At 38.7% G+C, this 19152-nt stretch overlaps 3 protein-coding genes across 4 annotated transcripts; 1 reads left to right on the top strand and 2 right to left on the bottom strand.

Annotated features, from left to right (window-relative positions):
• Positions 1 to 603: 603 nt before the first annotated feature.
• garem (GRB2 associated, regulator of MAPK1) lies at positions 604 to 9866 on the bottom strand. Of its 2 annotated transcripts, none has more exons than XM_051410523.1 (6): positions 9508 to 9866; positions 7937 to 8077; positions 7470 to 7600; positions 5465 to 6670; positions 4532 to 4686; positions 604 to 4365 (listed from the first exon to the last, which is right to left on the bottom strand). In XM_051410523.1, exons 1-6 carry the CDS (start codon positions 9626 to 9628, stop codon positions 3513 to 3515), a joined length of 2607 nt encoding a protein of 868 aa, XP_051266483.1. In that variant the 5' UTR covers positions 9629 to 9866; the 3' UTR covers positions 604 to 3512. The 2 variants fall into 2 exon arrangements, with proteins under 2 accessions (XP_051266483.1, XP_051266484.1); XM_051410524.1 differs by lacking the exon at positions 9508 to 9866 and adding an exon at positions 8997 to 9354.
• A 561-nt stretch (positions 9867 to 10427) lies between these two features.
• On the top strand, positions 10428 to 15664 carry ncf2 (neutrophil cytosolic factor 2). Its single transcript, XM_051410525.1, has 15 exons — positions 10428 to 10685; positions 10918 to 11000; positions 11182 to 11290; positions 11643 to 11777; positions 11963 to 12070; positions 12318 to 12377; positions 12718 to 12761; positions 13022 to 13163; positions 13323 to 13388; positions 13532 to 13586; positions 13769 to 13812; positions 13950 to 14092; positions 14180 to 14291; positions 14794 to 14911; positions 15014 to 15664. The coding sequence occupies exons 1-15, from the start codon at positions 10512 to 10514 to the stop codon at positions 15103 to 15105; spliced, it is 1485 nt and encodes a 494-aa protein (XP_051266485.1). The 5' UTR covers positions 10428 to 10511; the 3' UTR covers positions 15106 to 15664.
• On the bottom strand, positions 14575 to 19065 carry dph2 (diphthamide biosynthesis 2). The gene is made up of 7 exons (XM_051410526.1): positions 18940 to 19065; positions 18340 to 18516; positions 18049 to 18161; positions 17315 to 17535; positions 16499 to 17188; positions 15687 to 15863; positions 14575 to 15518 (listed from the first exon to the last, which is right to left on the bottom strand). Exons 2-7 carry the CDS (start codon positions 18487 to 18489, stop codon positions 15391 to 15393), a joined length of 1479 nt encoding a protein of 492 aa, XP_051266486.1. The 5' UTR covers positions 18490 to 18516; positions 18940 to 19065; the 3' UTR covers positions 14575 to 15390.
• Positions 19066 to 19152: the final 87 nt, after the last annotated feature.

Raw genomic sequence — 19152 nt, 5'->3', positions numbered from 1 at the left:
ATTTTCATTATCAATTAATCCGTCAGTTATTACCTCTATTAAGCGGTTGGTCCATAAAACATAAAAATAACGTCACAATTCCCTAGAGCCAGATCAGTCTTTTGTCCAACCGAGAGTCCAAAACACAAAGGTATTCAATTTACTGTTAATACAAATGGTCAATGACCAAAATAGTTGCATTATGTTGATTGACTAACCGATTATTCGATTAATTGTTGCAGCTCTAAAAGATATTAACACAATCAAACTACCTGACAAAGATATCTTGTACACCAAGTCCTCTGAGACTTCAGGACAATACTTATCCTGTTTAATTTTACAGGTCTTTAACCTCTGTATTATTACTAGAATGAAATTGCATTTATTAGCTGATTTAGTGTAGTTTATGGTTATAATTTGATTAAAGCATTATATTATACAAATAACTAGCATCCTTATCAGCTAATAATTTGAATCACCCATTGTATGTTACTTAAGCACAGATCCCTTTCATCATCCAGGTTTTGTACGACACTGTGCAACTGATCAAATGTGCAATCTTAATTCCCGATTTCAGAGGAATAGTACTTAACTGCAGCGTGACTAAACAAATAACACACGAACATCTGTTAATCCATTTTAATAGATTATACAATCAAAAATAAGGAAACAAGAGACAACTGTCCATAACTCAAGATTTCAGTATTGCTGAATACTATCCCAGATGCTTTCCAACGCAGTGTCACAATGGCAATAATTCATGTAGTCTTCGCTCCAGAGTTGATAGACATGGGACTAGGTCAGTTGTTGTTCACAGTTTATATCTCAGAATTATTCAGGTAAAATTATATTTTGGCATGCACAATTTTTTATTCCCCTGAAATGAACACTCCGGCAATTCCGATACACATAATACTCCATTGCCTTTTGCTGTTCCTTTACTGATTCTCTTTGCAGTGCCATGGCTGTTGCATAGGACATTAACCACCACATAATAATAGTGTCACCTGTCATTCCCCATATAAAATGTGGATACTGTGACAAAGTTGCACATCTTGATCTTGGAAACTTGGACAAGCGTCTTATTATTTTTTGGCCACTGTCCATGTAGTGTGACAGATTTGCAGGTATTTTTTTTAACTCGTGACTAAGTGTTATTTTAATGCATGGATTTGTAAACCCAAGTAGAACTCAAGTTGTACAGAATACCAAAAAAAAACCAGAAAAATTTGAACATAAGCTTTTTCTTCGTTTTTTTTTTTTTTCAATAAAAATAATTTCAACATTAGTAATCACTTCTTTAAAAAATTACATTAAATTTGCACTTACATAAAAAATAAAAATATCAAGTAAAATATGTAACACCCCACTGCAAAAAGTGTCAGAGGGGAAAAAAAACAGCTGTTGGCCAACAGATCAGACCTGGGTTGTAGAAAGGCTGTTGTTGCTGAGGCACCTTCATATATCAGCCGCACAAACAGTCTGACAATAACTACGCTGCATATTTTTGCATTATGTTAAATGAGTTAAATAGCTGCATAAATAAATCTGAATCGGATAGTCGGTAGGAAAAAATAAAATGTTTGGTACCAATATAAACCAATATTTCATTTTCGCAGATCATTTTCAATTGCAGCTTACGTGCCTCTCTGGGTCTGAGGGGAAATACACGCTTAACATCTTTCCCTAATTTTCATATAGAGACGTTTATGTTGGAGTATATTCTCAAGAAAAGAGGCTAACTAAATGAAAATGTTAAGCCAAAATGAAATATTATATATTTTTAAGGACTCTGGGTTAAGGCGCAGAAAAGCTATCTTTTACTTGTTTCTTGCATTAGGAGACACATACAATACCATACAATGAGAACAAAGGAGAAGTACCAGTTTAGTTTTGAAAAAGCATGTAGTGCATTTAGTATCTACATAGACAATCTTTTATAGGTTTATATTTAATGACCTGAACTGCAACTAATTAGGCTGAAATCTACCAAAGTGCATGATGCATAATTTGTATTTTATGTAGAACGTCATGGTCCATTATCTCTGTTTGTTATTTCCGTGTTAGTTTTAGAGTAAGGAGCACGTCGTTTTGTTAGGCCTCAGTGTTCTTCAGTTATAAACAACCTCAAGTTATTTTTTAGCAGAGATGTTTCAGAGTAAAGCAATTAGTTCATTCGACTTAAGATTAAAAAGGCATCAAATAGAAATAAGACCTTGCGTAAGGAGAGATGATAAATATAACATATTGCTGCATGAGAGACCGTGATGATCATTTGATGTGGCTCACTCTTTCGAGTGTAGTTCCACAAAGTAGAATATCACAGATGGGATTTCTGTCAACAAAGCCCAGTTGGTTTAAATGCATGCAACACTGTATCTTCTAAAATAAGACAGTAAACCAACTCTTGCCTGATGTCAGCTTGATGTACAGACAACTACTTCTCAGTTTACGTTGAAAGCTCATGTTTGTGTTTTTATCCAACATGCCTGTCTTTAAAAATCAAATTCTTTTATTATCTGTTTAGAGCTGTAAAATCAAGTCATATTCAGTAATGCCGTAGCTCCCCATCTTACTTTTGCTAATTCATTTTCTAATGAATTGTACATCAGTGTGATACCACAGGCTCAGAGATAAGGGTTTCATGATGGGCTATTTCCATTTGGAAAAGTAGTGAGTGTTCACTGTTGCAGACCAAGCTTAAAGCTTAACGAAACTCAATTGGGTGGATTTTTAGAAGAACACAAGTATATCTTAATACCTGTTAGCAGTAGGCAGCTCTTGACTTCATTCAACAGTAGTGAATTAAATCCACTGTTTTGATTCATGTTTAGAAATGCACTTGCAGCAGCATTCTCTATCACATCCCTGACTTCTTAAAAACGGTGAGTCTAAAAACAGTGCGTACATTGTATATCTGCATAACTAAATAATTGCATGTTTGGGATTTAAGCTGCTTATTACTAAAATAAAAACACAAACCAAATCCAGCCAAATTTCAAACTGTGTATCCACTATAAAATGTAAATGTTGTTTACATTGGTTTTTTTCATGTGGTTAATAAGCAGCATATACTATAGTCCATCCTGTGGTTCTTGTGCTCTTTAAAAATCCTGGAAATAGCAGAAATGTTGTGATATTTCCCTTTAAGAACAGAAGTAATGTCCTTATTAAGCAGATCTCTTAATTATGTTATGTTTTATCAGCGTTTGCTTTTTAAATTTGTTGGCTTAAATTAGGATTTATGTAACAACATGAACACTAGTAGACTTTGGGTGAAAAAGTACTAAGTAACTGACACGAAAATGTCTTCATGAAAGTGCCAAATGATTTCATTCAGTTAGTTAATAGCAGTCCCAGACTTTAAGTTGGCTGGGAGATATTACCCAACTATCTTCCCCACAATATAGTAACAAGGAAATAAATTCATATAATACAAAAAGAAACTCTTTGTGGCTTGGTGTGCATAGCATATATACCGAAGGCATGACTTTCTATGCTTTATAACAGGATTTAGTGTCATATACTGTTAGTTATATCTTGGGTCTCCATCCATGTATGAACTGCATGAGTTTCTTCACTTGCAGTTTGCTTAGCTTGAAGTCTTCTGACAAAATCTCCTCAGTGAGCTGCAGAAGTAAATTCCCATCAATCTTCTCAGACACAAAAAGAGAAACGATGTCGTCTGGCAGGCCAATAAACCTTAGAGATTTGGACACCTCTTCAATAGAAAGACCAGCCAGGTTGGACGGGGGCTGCCACTGTGCAGTGGGAGAAAAGGACGGACAGTTAGGAGTTAATGAGTTAGAGATTGAACATATCTCTTTTGTGCCCTGCTCGTGTTGCATAAGTGAGCAGTTTGAAGTTTCCTGCTCACTGTCACAGATTGATCCTGGGGGTAAATCTGTGCATGTCTTTGTGGCATTTGTTTTTGGTGTTCTCGGTGGTAAGATGGGGCAAGAGAGGCTCTGCTTAGTGTTGGATTCTTCTATTGGCTTGTCTCTGTACATTTCTGAATTGAAACTTGAAGATTTGGTGCAAAACTGACTCAGAGAGGCTTTCTGCAAACTGAAGTCCTTACTGCAGTGAGCGTGCTCTCGGCCATCAAAGTCCACAAGGCTGGATGTACAGGTTTTTGGGGTGCTTGGGGATCTCTTTCTGGGGTAACTGTAGTAGCTTCGACAGCCGGCTGGCAGGAATTCATCCATGCAGTGCGATTCTCCACTGAAGTTGTTTGGCCAAGACAACCTGGACGACATCCCATCTGATGGCAGGCTACCACTGGGCAATGTAGCATTTGGCTCAGTGCTGTTGGACTTACCCCAATTACACGGGTAGCACACATGCTCTTGTGGGTCTGCCGCCTCTTGCTCACATGCTCCACTACTGGTAGAAAAATATAAGATTAATTTAGGGTATAAGAGCAAACCTCATGCAGACCTCATCAGATGATAGAAATATGTAACATTTTAAACAAAACTTGGTATTTTACAGCTACGATACTAGATCTATGAAATCTCAGGATAAATTTCAAATTGGGTCCAATTCTTACATGTTGTGGAGACCAGAAGAATAATAAGAGAGGGTTGGACTTGGAGACCGAGTCTCTTGCTGCCGTGGCTTAGACAGGATGGGCACTGACGGCATCTGTTTTAAACTTCGTGGAGGAATTGGTGGGGCATTCAAGAGACGACATTCTTCCTTCACCTGGAAGGAAATGAACTGACATTGAAACTGACAGCAAAACAAACATCCATTTTTTTCGAAGACTGTTGCATGCATGTCTGATACTCTATATTATCTACAATAGTCACGAGTATTTACATTGACAAATCATCTTTCTACATAGTAGTTTTTATTGTTGGTGCAGAGTCTGCCATTGCAGCACTGGACTCAGTTGGCCTGAGGGATTCACAGGAATGCATGAAATCCAGTGCAATCTTGGCTCATTCATTCTGTTTACTGTTACTCCTTACGACGAGCTGTAGTAACGGAACATCCTATAGCCGCAGCTTCACATTAAAAGCTTTCAACTGGTAAAACTAGGGGTGACTTTTATTGTGAATCAGCCACAGGATTTGTATTTGCCACCATGGCTGGTGCTACGGTGACCTTACATCAGATTCCAGAGTAGGGGAATAAGAGGGAACAGCCACAGTTAGCTGTTAAATGAAGAGAACTCAGCAAGGTAACCAACTTTACTCTGCCCTGCTGTGGAAAACGGCTCAATGTGTGTTGAAATACGAATCATAGAAACTATTATTGAATGACTTCTTTATTAAAACAATGCTAACTCCTTTTGGTTGCACTGTAAACTGATACTCCAGATGTTCTTGTGGTATTTCTGACAAAGCAGCTGCTCAAGGAGTGTTTGCTGTAGTATTAAACCGTACTTGCTGTTACCACAGTAACCATGGGTGTTTTCAAATCAACCAGGACTGAAATCTTAAGGATCACAACTTTAAGTCGAACAGATTATACTCACAGCTTCAGACTTGGGTGGGACCGGTGGTGGAGTAAGAGACGTATCTGAACTGGTTACTGCACCAAGAGGGCAAGTGACGGGGTAAGACGGGGCTGCTGTCGTACCACAGCCGTTGTTCATGCCTCGAATTCCCTCACTTATTGAAGGTTTCGGGATCTGACCTCTCAAGTGATCCAACCACAGCTCCTCATAGGGAACGTCCGACTTGCTGAGGGATGGTAGTTGGTTTGTGCTTTCCAACAGCTCGGGGGAAAAGTGTTCACTTTCCCCTGAGTCTGAAGGGACGCTATCAGAGGGCAGAAGAGCCCAATCCCCACATAGCGTCATACAGCCCTGTAAATTGACCTCACTGTTACCGTGCAGGTTGCTGCCATACACACACACAGATAGTCGGTGGAAGGACTGGGTGAGTTCATCACGGGCGTAAGTTAAAGAGCTGGGAATCTGCATGTGGTTGGGACACCCGTTGGAGCTGCTGCTGCTGCCACCACTGCCTCCGCTGCAACTACCATTCCCACTGCTTTTCTTCGGACTCTTACCATCATCGTTCCAGTCTGTCCGCACATCCCTGACAGCACGAGAATAGTCATCTATGTCAAACTGCTCCTGGCAGAAGGAGAACCAGCGATGTACCATGGTATCCAGCCACAACTCTCCTTGCACCAGTTCCTCTGGAATAATAAATCTCGGCATGGCCATGTGAAAGGGAAAATGGATGGGTATAATTTTGTTGCTCCGCAGAATGCAGCACATGACCACTGTTTTCGTTTGAATGTTGACCAATTTGTAGCGATGACCCTCGCGGATGAGGTGGAGGTCGTGCTGGTTGCGGGGTGGACTGCTGGGTACTGTGACATTGACGGGGAGACGGGTTTTCTCCACAATGTTCCTGATGGTGTGTTCACCGTCCTGCATCTGAAGCTCCAGTGGACTACAGGTGCTGAACCTCCCTTTGCACTGGAAAGGCAGGCTGATGCTCTCATTGGTGCGATGGTTCATGCAGATCAAGCAAGGCATCTTGCCTCGACCGATCTTACTGATGGAGTTCAGCTTCCCAATCTTCTTGAAAATGGTGTTGAACCTTGATTTTTCTTTGGAGGTCTTGGCGTACAGGATTTCAGCCTGGCCCATTAACGTCAGTTCATCACCGGTGCTTAGTGTAATGTTGTAAACTTCAGTGTCCTCATTGCATTCCCCTGAAGCCATCTGTAAAAACACATGACACATGGGAAAGTACTGATGACATTAGGGAGAGCATTTACACCTTGTGATTTAGATATTTAAATCAATAAACAATAGGTTAGCGCATTAACAGTTTCTTTCTGTATAGACTGTGTCACTGGTTTATACAAGGAACTGTTGCATCACAACTTTTCTGTTGTTGTCAGTGAAAAAAATATAGTTTTGAATCCCTAAACATTACTTATCGATGTAATTATAGTGTCATACTGGTTAGGTCTGAGAAGAAGAGCAAAAAGAAAATTGATCCCAACAATTACCTTGCAATAATTGCACATGTACAGCTAGTTATACACTGTTTAAAATATTTTTGCACACCATATTCCCTTCTGCATACTGCATATAGTGTATATATTGTCTTTATATTTTCAATTATATCTTTATAATATTTTTATTTTATTACTTTTTGCACATTTCCCCTGTGCTGCTGTGTCAAACCTGAATTTCTCTGACAGGGGATCAATAAAGGAATATCCTATCTTTATCTTAACACAGATTGTGTAGTTTTTAAAACTTCTTTACGGAGCTGAATCTTCTAAAAATATACCAAATTCACTTAAATATGTCTGCCCTATGAGTCTTATTAGGAGGATTTCTAGTCTTAACAGGAAATCTTAATTTATCCAATACCCCTGATGTCAGAGTTGGACGTCAGAGTTCTTGAGTAAATAACATCATATTGATAGTCCAAAAATAGACAACATAACACAAAACACAACATAATACCCAACCAATCCTACTAATTCCTTCAGCATATTAGATGTACCTTAACATTGAATGTAATTTCTTCCATGACGTAAACCCTTTCAGGGAATGCTTTGGCCACCTCCTCCACGCTGTTGAAGTACTGCACAGGCTCCTTGACATCTCTGTCCTGCTCCAGGAGCTTAAACTGACCTAAGATAGGAAAATACATACAGTGTCAATGCAAATGACAGGGTTAAGCATGGGTTGTACTTTTCTGTTCAAGTATCAATAAAACTAGGTTTGAGATAAGTGTAGACATTGTTCCTACAATCTTTTAACATTAATACACCAAAACACCTCTCAAAATGTCTTATGTATATTTTTATGGTTGCAGCACAGATTCTGATCATCATTCAGGAAGCCCCCAAATTCAAAGTTGTCAGCTGAAGCGGCTGACTTTTTTGGTTTTGACATATACAGAGATGCATCATCACAAGACAATGTCAAGCAAATCCAGAATCAAGCATCCTGCAGATGGTAGCTCACCTTCATAGTGCACTGGGATCTCTATTTTGGGCCCAATGACATAGTGTCCCTCCTCCAGACTGTGAGCAGTAATAGTCGTCCACTGACGGCAGGAATGAATCAAGAGGTAGTCATTGTCTCTGAGCCCTTCAACCAACTGACCTGCAGGAATGAAAACAACAAACAAAACACTGATTAGACCTTACAATCCAGGTAACATAATACTGCAAGGTGCAATAGACAAATAAAATATAACATCAACACATAAAACGTTAAGTCACTGTTGCATCATGGTGGAAAAATATAAGATTAATTTAAGGTATAAGAGCAAACATCATGCAGCCCTCATCATATGATATAAATATGTAACACTTGAGCCAAAAATTCCAAAAGATTAAAGTGGATTTTGAGGGGCAGTTGAACAGAAGAGGAAAAAACACCATACGAGGTCTATGAAATGTAGGTATAAATTTGAAATGATTGCATCATGACACTTGCAAAACAACAATTGGAGTTGTGACACATTTATTGTATTAATTGCCCTGATTAGACGCACAGTGGTGTCTACAATGTGGGTCATCATGGCAGCATTTAAATGAATTCATAATGCCCATGGCTGAGACATATTTTCAATGACTATACCAAACAATAAAGTAAGTATCCTGAGGAATGCTTTTATTACGGTTTTCTTTTTCATACCACCAGTGAGCTTCACAGGCTGTAGCCAAGGCACTGGATTAGTCAACACACTGCGATCACTATCCTCCATGGAGAATGACTAATGCCCTAATCCATACCTCTCTAAAAAGCAAGCACTGACATTTAAAAATAACAATGCACAACCACAACTCTGCAGGAGAGGCTTAGCAGAGTGTAATACACAAGGGGAAGATTGAAACACACAATTATAATTATTGCTGGTATTTCATAATGGTTTAATTTCTAATTGTAACCATGATTATTATCAACATGCTTGTGTTGTTGCCAGGGGGAAACATCTGTAGTAGAGTAAATAAATCAAATAAATTCCCTGATTCAATAACACTGCTAAATGTAGTTTTGTTCTAGGTTCATTATTTACCTTTACTGTGTTATCTTGTATTGTTTTGTCTTTCATTGTACCCACGTTGAGGCCAAAGATGTTTTTTCAGCCTTGACTTTACAATAAACTTGACTCATCCTGCCACAATCGTCCCTTGTGCCCTTTATAATGCTGTGCACACACACTTTCCAGCAACAGTCTTCTGATGCCTGTATATGTTGTCCTCCAAATGATATACTATTATGACAATAGTTGTTTTTTTACTTTACTAACTTCACTCAGATGTCTGGAGAGTGACAGCAGAGACATTACAGGGCATTAATGGACGAGATTTGCACGACAGAAAGAATGCAACTCCCACCATTGCCACCAAAATACCAACTTTTTAATGTTAACGAGACAATTTTGCTGAAAATGAATGAGATCAGATGAAAAATCAACAACAATGTGTCTTTCAAACGGATTAGCTGCTAACTAGCAATTTAGCAACTAACGTCAGCAAAAGAAAACTTAACCTAGCCAGCGTTAGCAGTGACAGAAAGTTACTAACCGTTATCCAGCTTGACAATCTGAGGCATCCTATAAGCACTGACGAGTTGATCTAATGGTAAAGACGTCGTGCTCCATGTAACATCCTTCAGATTATTGTACAACATTGTTCCAAGGTCCATTTTGCTAGCTTACATTAGCCCACTGGAGGGCTAGCAGTGTGTAAACACGGTCACAAAAGGGCTACACTAAAGCTAACCAACTAAATAATACATCAGCTCGCCATCTACAGCTTCATATTTGGCACATTTCTTATTAATCGCCGCATAAGCCTACGTATCATGAAGGTCCGTTGTCTGGTAATGTATCAGAGCCATGTTTGTTTAGCTAGCGACGGCTGCATCAAGGCAAAGTAAACTAGACGAGTGACGGAAATACGTAATTACTTTGTTCTTTCGAAATAAGAGCAGGATTTAGTTTGGGGTACACAACACAGTGAGCGGGGTTGGACGCGAAAAGCTCATCAGACTCACTTGGTGAAATCGTTCGGTGTCTTTAGAGTATAAAGTAAAACTGTGTGTGCTAGAGTGCATAGTATGTGCTAATGGTTTCATTGGTTGTTCACCAACGATGTATTTTTAAAAGTAGTGAGCGGAAGTTGTAGTTTAGCAGTGTAAAGCGTGGCACTGATAGTGATAACTGCTGATAAGATAAGGCACAATAAAGACGGCCTGTTCCACTAAAACTTCACCTGGTGCTCCAGATATAAGGCTTGTCAAAAAAGTGTATTTCATATGAAACTGTTAAAAACAGACTGATCATGTCCCTCTCAGGAAATAATGAATGCATTTACGATTATTAATTTCAAAGGGGGAAAGTGAAATTGATGCCAGATAATCACATGGGGGTGGGAAGCAACAACCATTGGGTCTTACAACCTGGTGGTGGTACAGATATAAATGTACCAACAATGACACAGTCATCACACTTCCTGATCTCCCTGGTACAAATCAGAAGAGCTTCCTTAATTTGGTCTGTAGCTCAGGGTACTCCTAACCTGCCACTATGTCTTTTCTGGATACTCTGCGCCAGTGGGACGAAGCTGTGACTTGTGTTGACAGACAAGATCTGTCTGAAGCACTCAGGATTTTCCTGTCAATCCAAGAACCAAACTCCAAAATCTGTTTTGACATGGGCTGTCTCCATCTTCTTAACCAAGACCTAGATGCTGCTGAAAAGGTATGGCTAAACTGAATTAGTAAAATGCAAACTAAAACATTGTACACAAATATCCATGGTATTTTGTAATCTTACTCATCAAAAAGTAAAACCTTGTTTAAAGCTGATAACTGAGATGAAATGCTGTGATATTTTGGATTCTGAAAGTGCAAGTCACTGTGAAAGAAGAAGTAGAGTTTACAGTTTCTCGTTTCTTCTAGAGGAAGTTACTGTGTTTTCTAATGTTTCTCAGGCATTTGATTGCAGCATACGCAAGGATGAGCATTTGGCTGTTGGCTTCTTTCAAAGAGGAATCACATTTTACAAAAAGCAGAGGCAAGACACACCTAAAAGGGCCACATTCATATCTAACATTGTGATTTAAAAACACTGTTTGCTAGACACACTTAGCTTTTATTCTAATAAAAATTGCCTCCTAATCACTTCTAATATTTTTACAATTTGCACAGTTTATAACATTTATTGCAATAATTAACTGGATTATTTGTATTCAAAGGTATGAGGAGAGTGTAGCTGATTTCCAGCGTGCCTTCAAAACACTGAGAGGCAACCAGCTGATAGATTACAAAGCACTGGGTCTCAGATACAAATTATATGCATGTGAGGTAAATATTTAAACACCTTTTTTTTGTAATGCCTCCTTATTATGTAATTTATTTACAAATTATTATACTACTTATATACTACTGTTCTTCTATATCCTGTCGACTACAGTTTAGAGATGTAGAGTATATTAATTATGAAAACACTCTTTCTAATCTGCTCTAATGATTCATTTGATGTTAAAAAACCAATCAATTAAAAAGAACTGTTTGTTTTTATTTGTTGCTGTTGGTGAGTTAAGTACAATTTGACATATTTTCACTTCTTTCTAATTGAAAGAATTGTTTTCAATGATTACGTCTGTATGAGGGATTAAAATAGTGACATGCTTCTAATCAATGTTTCCTGCCACAGGTTCTCCACAATATGGCCCTGGCTGAGGCTCAGATGGGTCACTGGGAAAAAGCCCAGGAAAACCTTGTGAAGGCTCTTGATTACAAGACAGATGCCAAGCTCAATATCATTGACAAAGCTCTGCAATCCACCCTGGTCTGTTAACATGTAGTCACCATTATTTAAAAAATCAGCCAGTGCATTTGAAACATATATATCTATCTGTTTTACATTGGTATTGATCAAAATTCTGTTAGCAATATTAGCAAATGATTTAGAATTTTATTTCCTGTCAGAAATGCTTGATAAATATTATCTTTGCAATTCAATTTCACCAACAGAAACAGAAACTTTTCAAACTGGTCGAGTTTCCATCAAAAGTGCTCTTTAAACCAAATAAGCACTATGTTGCTGAGCTGGAGAAGAAGGACTACCTGGGCAAAGCGAAGGTAATACTATCTGATGACCCACCTTTGTTTTAGTGACAGTTTGTACGACATTATTCATTAGTGTGATATGAACCGCATTAAACTGAATCCTGAGTAAAGCTCAGTAAAATGTCAGCCAATCACTTAATCAGTGATTCATCTTTATACAGCACTTGCTTTTCATACATAATACATTTGAGGTTACGCTGGAGAAAACACTGTAATTATTTTACATAATTAACTTACATTTCTTCTCTGTTATCTTCAGGTTGTTGCCTCCGTCGTTCCTCAGGATGCATTCTCTGGATTTGCCCCATTACAGCCACAGGTGACATATCGGCTCTTCTTTGGCAATAAAAAACAATACAATCAGATGACAAAAAAATCAATGTGTCATTATTAGCTTATGTTACATTAGATCAAATATATATGGAAGATTTTTAAAAATTAAAGAGGCATTCAATTATCCACAATCAACCTGTATTGGTAACGATGTATCATTTGATGTGTGTCACAAGCTTCATAATTAATGACTAAAGCTTTTGATGTAATACATCACTTTACTATGTCAAAACCTGAATTCTTAATTATAAGATGATTGCTGCAATGCTGCAAATACATCTGAAAGCGTTTTCAACACTACACTGCTTTGTGTTTTTGTCTGGCAGGTTGAAGATGGTCCAACTCGTCCAAAAGAACCTGAGGTTCTAAGGTAAATGTTGTAGAAACCTGATTTTCTCTAAACACACATTATATCTCGTTACATTGTCAAAGTATTATTTGTTACCTAATACTTGGTAAGATTTTGTGATAATGATGGCTTTCCCTCTGTCTGTGGACAAAGTCCAAAAAGGAAAAATCTGTGTTGAATCGCTGTGTTAATGTAAACAAGAGAACAGCAGGATAGAAGTGTACAATTACACAGTGCCAGCAGGTCTCTTGATGCCACGTGGATGTCTCATGTCTTCACAGGGCTTTAGAAGGAGAACCACACACTGTCCTGTTTGAGTTTGTTCCTGAGACCAGTGATGAGTTGGCTGTAGTGCCGGGCAATATTGTGTTTGTGCTGCAGAAGGGTGCTGACAACTGGGCATCTGTGATCTTCAATGAAAGAGTAAGAGCACTATGTGCAGAGTCTGTACATCTGTGACCTCTATACCAGTGTGCATCTCTCAAGACCTGCAGCTGACATAGAAAGCATTATTCATGTTAAGAGAATTCATATCATGTTACTGTCAACTGAGAGTATTCGTTATTGTCATATAAATCATAGCGGGGACTTGTTCCTTACAATTACCTGGAACGTTTGGAGATCTCTTTGGCTTCTAAACAGAATGAGGTAAAGAACTAACTTTATTTCTTATTTTCTAAGTATACTTAAAGTTAATAAAATGAAACTTGATAAAATGAGGTATTTGTTTTGTAATACGTTCCCTTATTTTTTCTGTATTCTAAATGGCATTATTTGGCTGTATTAACCAGGGAATATCTAAGCCTCCAACTCGAGAACCACCAACCAGACCTGAAAGGAAACAAGGTAAACTTATCTGAAACACTTCAAGCTAATTAAAATAACGACAGGCACCGTTCTCTGATTGGTGTTGAATACCATTGCATTTGACCAACTTTACCCATGTCATAAGAAATGCTGTAACACAAGTCAAAGTATTTGCAAATACAATTTGACCAATATAACTTAACCTTTTATATGTATTTAAGGTCTTACTCCTAGCAACAGCAGCAGTGGAGACACACAAGTCAAGGTATGCAGAGTAAAATGTCTCCAGTACTACTCATGAATATGATAAACCTCTTAACAAAAAGGACCTGTCAACATGTGAAGTATTTATGGATTTTCTTTTGATTTAATTCCACCAATGTGTTCTTTCATTAATGCCAGGATGCACACGACAATTCATATATTGTCAAAGTCCGATTCACATTCAACTTTGCTGTCTCAGTACCACCTGGGTCTCCTTATGCAATACTGATCGAGAAAATCAGTAAGAAACTGAATCTCCCTTCTAGGGCAATCACCTTGAGGTACGCTGCACATAAAAAATATCCAGTTTATATTGGTATATTGTGTTACTGACAGAGCACCAAATTCAACCCTTTTGTTTGATTTAGTTTAACCTCTGAGGTAACGGGAGAAAGTGTAATCAATGCCAACACAGAAATGGAGAGTGTGTGGAGTTGTGCCAGTGCCAGGCGTATCACCTTGTGGTGTAAGACCAAAGAGGTAAGTGGATCTGTTGCTGTGTAATGTGGCCTCACAAAATAGTTATAATGGGTGATACTGCAGTTTCATAATACAGGTATTGGGATGACACCAATATTTATGTGTGTGTGTATATGGAACCTGCTTATTTTAGGATCTTCCTGATCAATGGTATTATAGGATTTCCCTAAGAATTTTATTTTCAGGGTTCTCTGCACATCTTGCAGCAATATGCAGCTGAATCAGTTGCTTCTCAGTACAAAGATAGTAATCTTCCACAGAAAAAAGGACTGGAGCAGACTGATTGATTTTCAGTCTTTAATTATACAAACAGACTAACATTTCGACACTTCAGTGTCTTCATCAAACAGTCATACAGATGTGTTTCATGATGATCCTTGATCATGGTGGCCCTGCAGTCGAGCGTAGCAACTGTAGTACACCACTACACAACAGACAGATGATTTCAAGGACACTCAAAGGAGTTGAGCAGAAAATGATTGTGTGCGTTTTGTGTTTTTAGCAAACTGATGGAAAGCCAGCGGATGAGATTCACTTCGTGGCACTTCATTCTTATGAGTCATCAAATCCAGAGGATCTCAATTTTCAGCAAGGAGATACAATCAGATTCCTCTCTAGAGGTGAGAAACTCTTATTTTAGTCATATAGTGTATCACAAATATTTAAATTATTGTGATTTGTCCAGGAAATATGATTCTAATTCATAATTTCTTCTTCTTTAGTTAACCAGGATTGGTTGGAGGGGCAATGCAATGGGAATACTGGTATATTTCCTGCATCCTTTGTGGAAGAAGTTCCTGTCAATGACCAGTAAAAGAAAAGATACTAAAGCCAGTAATACAATGAAGTGACCAAAGCAGAGAAGTGGTCAGGTATCCACTACCTAAACCATTTTATAATCAATTAAATGTGAATAATCAGGGCCCATATATTCTTTACCAATATGATTGTAAAAGTGGACAAGTTGTAATGTTTGGACAAAATGATTGGTAATATTCTGTGATTTTAGCAAATACAAGCAATATACTTTTAATACCTGTAACTGAAGGCAGACATGATAAAATACTCTATTGGAGTCCTGTGAATTACTGGTAAATTATCATGAAGACGTTCCTTCCTCTTCATAGGCAATAGCTATGCCTCTCCTGCCCTTTCCTGCCTTTACCACAGGCGTCTCTCCCAACTTCTGCTCTAAGCCACGCCAGCTTCGTTCTGCCAGGAAAGATGCTGAAAAGAGAAAAGCATAAATGTGTAGTGTAATACAAAGTTTTTTTTTTTTGCCAGACTGTAACAACTGAAGTAGGTCTTTGTTGTTATGAGAAAAATGCAAAATTCTACAATAAACGTATGGATGTTTGGAAATGAAAAGCAAACAGTGTCTTATATTTAACCTACCAGCTGAGTTAGCTACAGTCAGCGTCTGATTCCTGAGGACCACAGAAGAGCCACATGAGGACTCTGCCGGCTCACTGATCAACAGATTCTGGCTTCTCAGAGCTCCTGTTATTAAAGACACGTCGGTGTCATCGTCCTCCTGCTGCTGATCAGCCAAAGGCACATGACTCTGTCCACCTGGTGCGAGTTTGAGATAAAAAGGAAAAAATCAAACATAGCAATAGCCATGGATATTAGCCAATAGCCATAGCCTTTGGACCCTGCCCATAACATCTCTAAATGTTGTCCCAGGTTGGTAAAAATCTCTTCACTACAAGTGGTTAAAAAAGGAAAAACATGACTAAGATGGTAATCTACTAAAACATTTAAAATGTATGTAGCCATATTAGGAGAGACTAGACATTTGCAAATCTATGACAAACACAACCCAGCCATCTCTAAGGACTACATTATTATTTAGGAAAACATGACACATAACTTTTTGGTAAATAGACCATATTTATGATATAAAGAGCCACATGTATTTAGTGTTTCTCAAAACGGATATATTGGTCCTATAAGCTAGTTGACTGATGGGAAGAAAAAAGCTCTGAAACACATAACCTTGGGCAGACAAAAGCTATCATTTGCGACTATTTGTTCCTTTTTTAATGAATCCTGGCTGAAAAATACATTTGGGATGGAATAAAAATGAGTATTTTCCCCCTTCAAAAACTTTCCCACCTTTAGTTTTCATATAAGCCATTAACATAAAAAAAAGTTGAGAAGAGTTGATTTATAAATTTCGGATGTGAATACATTTTTAATCTAACCTGGAAGGAGATGTCGAAAGTCTGTGACATATTCCTCTGACCACTCCCTCTTCTTGTTGCAGGCCACCTCCATCTCAAACGGCGTTACCACGGGTTTATAGAACTCACTTGAGTCCAGCAGCGAGTTCTCGGGACACGCAATTAACACAAAAATGTCAATTTCAAGAAAGTTTGCTAGTTTGGGCACGTTCAGTTTCCCCATGGCGAACATATAGCTCTTCTTTCCAGCTCTGCGGATGGTCTCCTTCAACTGCTGGATGATGGTGAGGTAGTCAGCCATCCCGAGCGTGCCGACCAGGATGCCAACCACATTGGCATCTTTGGCCCTTTCTATGGCATAATATCGCTTCATCAGTGCACGGTTGATACTCACTGACTCAGTTCTCCCAATCATTGTTATGGGGTCAAAAGAACAAAACGAGCAGCGATTCCAAGTCATCATGAAGTTTCTCAGGGTTGCTCCCTCTTGGCCTACGTAGAACATACTGTAATCCATGATGCTTGAACCGCTTTTCAATGCGAACTGCCTCCCAAACTGACAGATAACCTGGTTTTTGTCTTGCTCTGACAGACAGGTGTCATCATGTTGTCTTTTAATCCAGCCATGACTGTAACACTGCTCCCCCTCGACAACAAGTTCTGAGATGACGAGGTTAGGATACTCTGGCGAAAGGAGTGTCAGAAGATCATCTGAAAAAAATAAAACATGTTGTATTCAGTCACTGACAGGAAATCAATAACAAACCTTTACTTTTTATTTTAATATAATCGCATGAATATATAAAGGCCTATTCCTTTCTTTGTAGAATATCTTACTCATGGCGTGAACGTAGCTGACATCATAGAGGAGGATGATGTGACTCTGCGTGTCAGGGTAGAGTTCTCTGAAGGCAGAAGCGCACTTCTCAAGATCCACCGGCCTTCTCTCAAAGACGTACATCAGGGGCAGCCTTTTAGACGGGCTGAGGCAAGCGCTGCCATAGTGCACAATGCAGTCGGCTCCGACATGCTCTGCAGCTACCTCATCCACACAGCAACTGCTCCAAGGAAATCATACAAGAATGATGAATGTAGACAAACATTACAACTCCATGGCTGTCCATTAAAGAGGCATCACACATCCTGTTTTGTAGTAGCCTTGAAAAAAATCAAAAATATATGCTTAAACATAAAAAAGTTGGTCATTTTCAAGTTCAACAAGCCACAGTACTTACACATATTATCACACATGCTGATGACAAATAAATCAACAAAATAAAATAAATGAAACTGCCAAACGATGTCCAAACCACTGTTATAAAACCTATTCTAAATTTAAAATATCACATCCTGGATCTAAATGTGAACATGTAAAGCATGAAAGAGGCTGTAAAATGTGTCCGTCAGATACATCCATAAAGGTACCACTGGACCACTGACAGTATATATCACTGGACGCTGCTTCTTCCCCTCACATTGTATGAAGAATGCAAGCACTAAACATTATTCATGTAGCATGTGTGCATTATTAAACCAAGTAAGACTTTTCTGAGTTAAACGTGGCGTGTTACCTTCCATAGGATGTGTCTCCCAGAATATATGTCTTGGCATTACAGTTTCTCTCAATCGCCACTGCTACTGCCACTGAATCCACCAGCAGCTCATCAGGAAACTGCAGAGCAACCTGTGAACATTTCAGACAAATACACTTCTCAAACATCAATCTGACATTCCTGCATCTAACTTTACTGAACAGCTAACCAAAGAGCTCTTGAACAAGAACTGTGTTGTTCTTCCGTCCTCCTGTGTACCAATGGACTGATATGTTCAAAGACTAACAGTAAAAATAATGTGCTCCTCACCTTTTCAAAATGACGCTCACTGATGAAGTCGCAGGTGCTCTTAATCTGATACAACTCTTCCAGTTTGTCCAGAGGGGTGTTTGTCTTCACTGATACTTCCACCACACGCTGAATTACCGTTTCCGAGCTGCTGCTGAATGCATCAGCCATGGCTGCATAGGAAACACTCAACAGTGCCTGAAACAAACACCATAAACTATATTTATTCAGCACATCAGCTGGTGACAGGTAAGCACCCAGGCTGATGGAAATATAACATCTGACATCCCTAAAGAGTTAAAATACCACTGACTGAACTAACGTGAAGTATTTTTATCAACCAACTCAGACAACAGGGAATAGTGTCACATTCATGACTGTCTGAAGCGACAATATGTAGTGAAGCCAATCACTTGATTACATTGGAGGTTAAAAGTTGTGGTATTTTATTACGAGATATTATCACACATGGTTTCAACATGTACCACCATGGTTACGTCTCCTAGCTTAGCCGCTAGCTGATTTGACTCCAGAGGTTTAGAAACCTGAGTCATTGTTACAGAATACCATTTACAGCTTATATCGTTTTATTCTTGCATTGGCACAAACAGGTAAACTTACGGTTCAGTGTCATGGGACAAGTTGTTGGCGGATAATCGCTCCTCTGACAGTTACACACGTGTAAGCGGTACAGCACACTTTAGTACAGTACCGCTGACCACTACTCTTCTTCTTTGGGTTTAATTGAGGTTGGCAAACCAGCTTATCGGTGCATTACCGCCACCTACTGGAGTGTGGAGCAGTAGGGTAGCAGGAAAACTAAATTTAACAGGA

The sequence above is a fragment of the Dicentrarchus labrax genome, unplaced genomic scaffold, assembly GCF_905237075.1.
Source record: "Dicentrarchus labrax unplaced genomic scaffold, dlabrax2021, whole genome shotgun sequence".
Taxonomy (NCBI): Eukaryota; Metazoa; Chordata; class Actinopteri; family Moronidae; genus Dicentrarchus; species Dicentrarchus labrax.
This window is presented reverse-complemented; position numbering and strand designations above follow the sequence as displayed.

Coding starts and splice junctions, on each gene's coding strand:
- garem (XM_051410523.1), bottom strand. CDS start 9,628: ATGGACCTTGGAACAATGTTGTACAATAATCTGAAGGATGTTACATGG. Junction 8,078..9,507: donor GATTGTCAAGCTGGATAACG/GTTAGTAACTTT, acceptor TCATTCCTGCAG/GTCAGTTGGTTGAAGGGCTC. Junction 4,366..4,531: donor TCTTCTGGTCTCCACAACAT/GTAAGAATTGGA, acceptor TTTTTCTACCAG/TAGTGGAGCATGTGAGCAAG.
- dph2 (XM_051410526.1), bottom strand. CDS start 18,489: ATGGCTGATGCATTCAGCAGCAGCTCGGAAACGGTAATTCAGCGTGTG. Junction 17,536..18,048: donor GGAGACACATCCTATGGAAG/GTAACACGCCAC, acceptor TCCTTGGAGCAG/TTGCTGTGTGGATGAGGTAG. Junction 15,864..16,498: donor CTTTCGACATCTCCTTCCAG/GTTAGATTAAAA, acceptor AACTCGCACCAG/GTGGACAGAGTCATGTGCCT.
- ncf2 (XM_051410525.1), top strand. CDS start 10,512: ATGTCTTTTCTGGATACTCTGCGCCAGTGGGACGAAGCTGTGACTTGT. Junction 14,093..14,179: donor TCTAGGGCAATCACCTTGAG/GTACGCTGCACA, acceptor TGTTTGATTTAG/TTTAACCTCTGAGGTAACGG. Junction 14,912..15,013: donor AATCAGATTCCTCTCTAGAG/GTGAGAAACTCT, acceptor CTTCTTCTTTAG/TTAACCAGGATTGGTTGGAG.